At 32.3% G+C, this 2,056-nt stretch overlaps 1 protein-coding gene across 1 annotated transcript in view; it reads right to left on the bottom strand.

Annotated features, from left to right (window-relative positions):
• The window catches only part of LOC107557718 (lysosomal-trafficking regulator), a 93,750-nt gene that overhangs the window by 6,754 nt on the left and 84,940 nt on the right, over positions 1-2,056 (bottom strand). The window contains exon 49 of the mRNA XM_016241238.1: positions 1,452-1,550. Coding sequence (XP_016096724.1) covers positions 1,452-1,550 — 99 coding nt within the window. The remainder of the gene's footprint in view (positions 1-1,451; positions 1,551-2,056) is intronic.

Genomic DNA, 2,056 nt, shown 5'->3' with positions numbered 1-2,056 from the left:
TGTACAAAAAAAAAAAAAAAAAAAAAAAAAAAAAAATTATATATATATATACACATTAATAAAAACTACTTAAAAATTAACTAATTTAATTAAATCAAATAATCAAAAAGAATATATTAAAACGTAATAAAAATTAAAATATCAATGGCAATATCAATAATTGTGATACTATTGGTATTGATTGCACTTGATATTAAATATATAATGTATTAAGATATATTTATATAAAATTATAATTTTGTGCATTATAGTAATACACTATTTTATAGTAATGAACACTCCTCAGAATACCTTATTTTATTTTTTGCTTGTTGCCAAGGCAACATTTCTAATTTTCATTTAGTTTAACTTGTAATATACTTGTAAAACAAAAATGGAACTAAAAACTAAATATAAATATTAAAAAAATGAATAAATAATAATAATAAAATGACAAAAACGCAACAAAATTTCAAAGTATTAATAAAACTCAAAATAATAATAAAAAAAATAAATAAATAAAACTCTTGACACTAATTGTGATATTGTTTGACTGCACTTTAAATTGAATCATATTTTTTGAAAATATATAATGCTTTATATAAAATGATAATTCTGTGCATTACTGTAATGAAAAATAATGCTCATAAAACATCCTTCATTTACTTTTTGCTAAATTTCATAGTTTTGATTATGGGGAAAAAAAAGAAAAGAAAAAAAAGAGTTCTTGATTATTTTAACTTTAAAGTCTTTTCTGCATCTATACCTCTTTAAATCAACTGTATGCAGAATGCAAGAGTTAAATCACTCAAAAATGAACATTTTCATCATTTCTATGGTGATTCTGACAGCCTCTGGGGTCTTGAGAAAGAGCAGTGTGAACAGTCTTCAGAATATCTTCTTTTGCATTCCACAGATGACATGAAGACAGGTTTGAAATAACACACAAATATGAGAAGCAGAACAACACCTGCGTTATCAATGAGAGAGCGCTTGAAAGAGCCGTCTGACGCCCAGACTTTTAAAGTCTTTTCTGCATCTATACCTCTTTAAATCAACTGTATGCAGAATGCAAGAGTTAAATCACTCAAAAATGAACATTTTCATAATTTCTATGGTGATTCTGACAGCCTCTGGGGTCTTGAGAAAGAGCAGTGTGAACAGTCTTCAGAATATCTTCTTTTGCATTCCACAGATGACATGAAGACAGATTTGAAATAACACACAAATATGAGAAGCAGAACAACACCTGCGTTATCAATGAGAGAGCGCTTGAAAGAGCCGTCTGACGCCCAGACTTCAGCCCACCTGTGGGCCGCAGGAAATGTGTTTCTAGGGCAACCGGGAGATAACCAACAAGGCCACTACAAACACTGTGTGTGTGTGGGTGGGTGCTCTACAGGGAGTGATAATGGACGTGGGCGGCTGCGTGGGTGGGGGAAGAGCGGGGCCGTGTTGCCATGGTTACATACCATCGTGGTGGTGAAGCGGTTGCTGTAGGCGGTTATGACTCCACACTTACTGCCTGTAAACAGCTGACAACTGTCCGGCACCCAAGCACAACTAGTCACCTGAGGAGAGAGCAGAGATTACATTTACATTTAGTCATTTAGCAGGCGCTTTTATCCAAAGAGATCCAGAGATCCAGATGATAAGAATAGAAGCAATCAAAAGCAACAAAAGAGCAACAATATGCAAGTGCTATGAAAAGTCTCGGTTACAGTACATGTATAAAGGGTTTTATTTTATATATATATATATATATCAAAAGAAAACAAATAGATAAAAAAGGCCTCTAACACTAGCTTTCTCTATTCTAAGAAAACAAGCGGTTAGAAAACGAACAGAGAGAGCAAGTGTTAGAAGGTCAAGTCAACAAATAGATAAATTAGAATTAGAATAGAGTAAGAGGGTCAAATAAAGATGGAAGAGATGTGTTTTTAGTAAATTCTTGAAGATGTTTAAGGACTCATATGGGGTCATATGATGCGATTTCATTTTTTCCTTTCTCTTTGGAGTGTTACAAGCTCTTGGTGCATAAAGAAGATCTGTAAAGTTGCAAAGACTAAAGTCTCAA

The sequence above is a fragment of the Sinocyclocheilus grahami genome, unplaced genomic scaffold (assembly GCF_001515645.1).
Source record: "Sinocyclocheilus grahami isolate Dianchi unplaced genomic scaffold, SAMN03320097.WGS_v1.1 scaffold616.1, whole genome shotgun sequence".
NCBI classification, from domain to species: Eukaryota; Metazoa; Chordata; class Actinopteri; order Cypriniformes; family Cyprinidae; genus Sinocyclocheilus; species Sinocyclocheilus grahami.
This window is presented reverse-complemented; position numbering and strand designations above follow the sequence as displayed.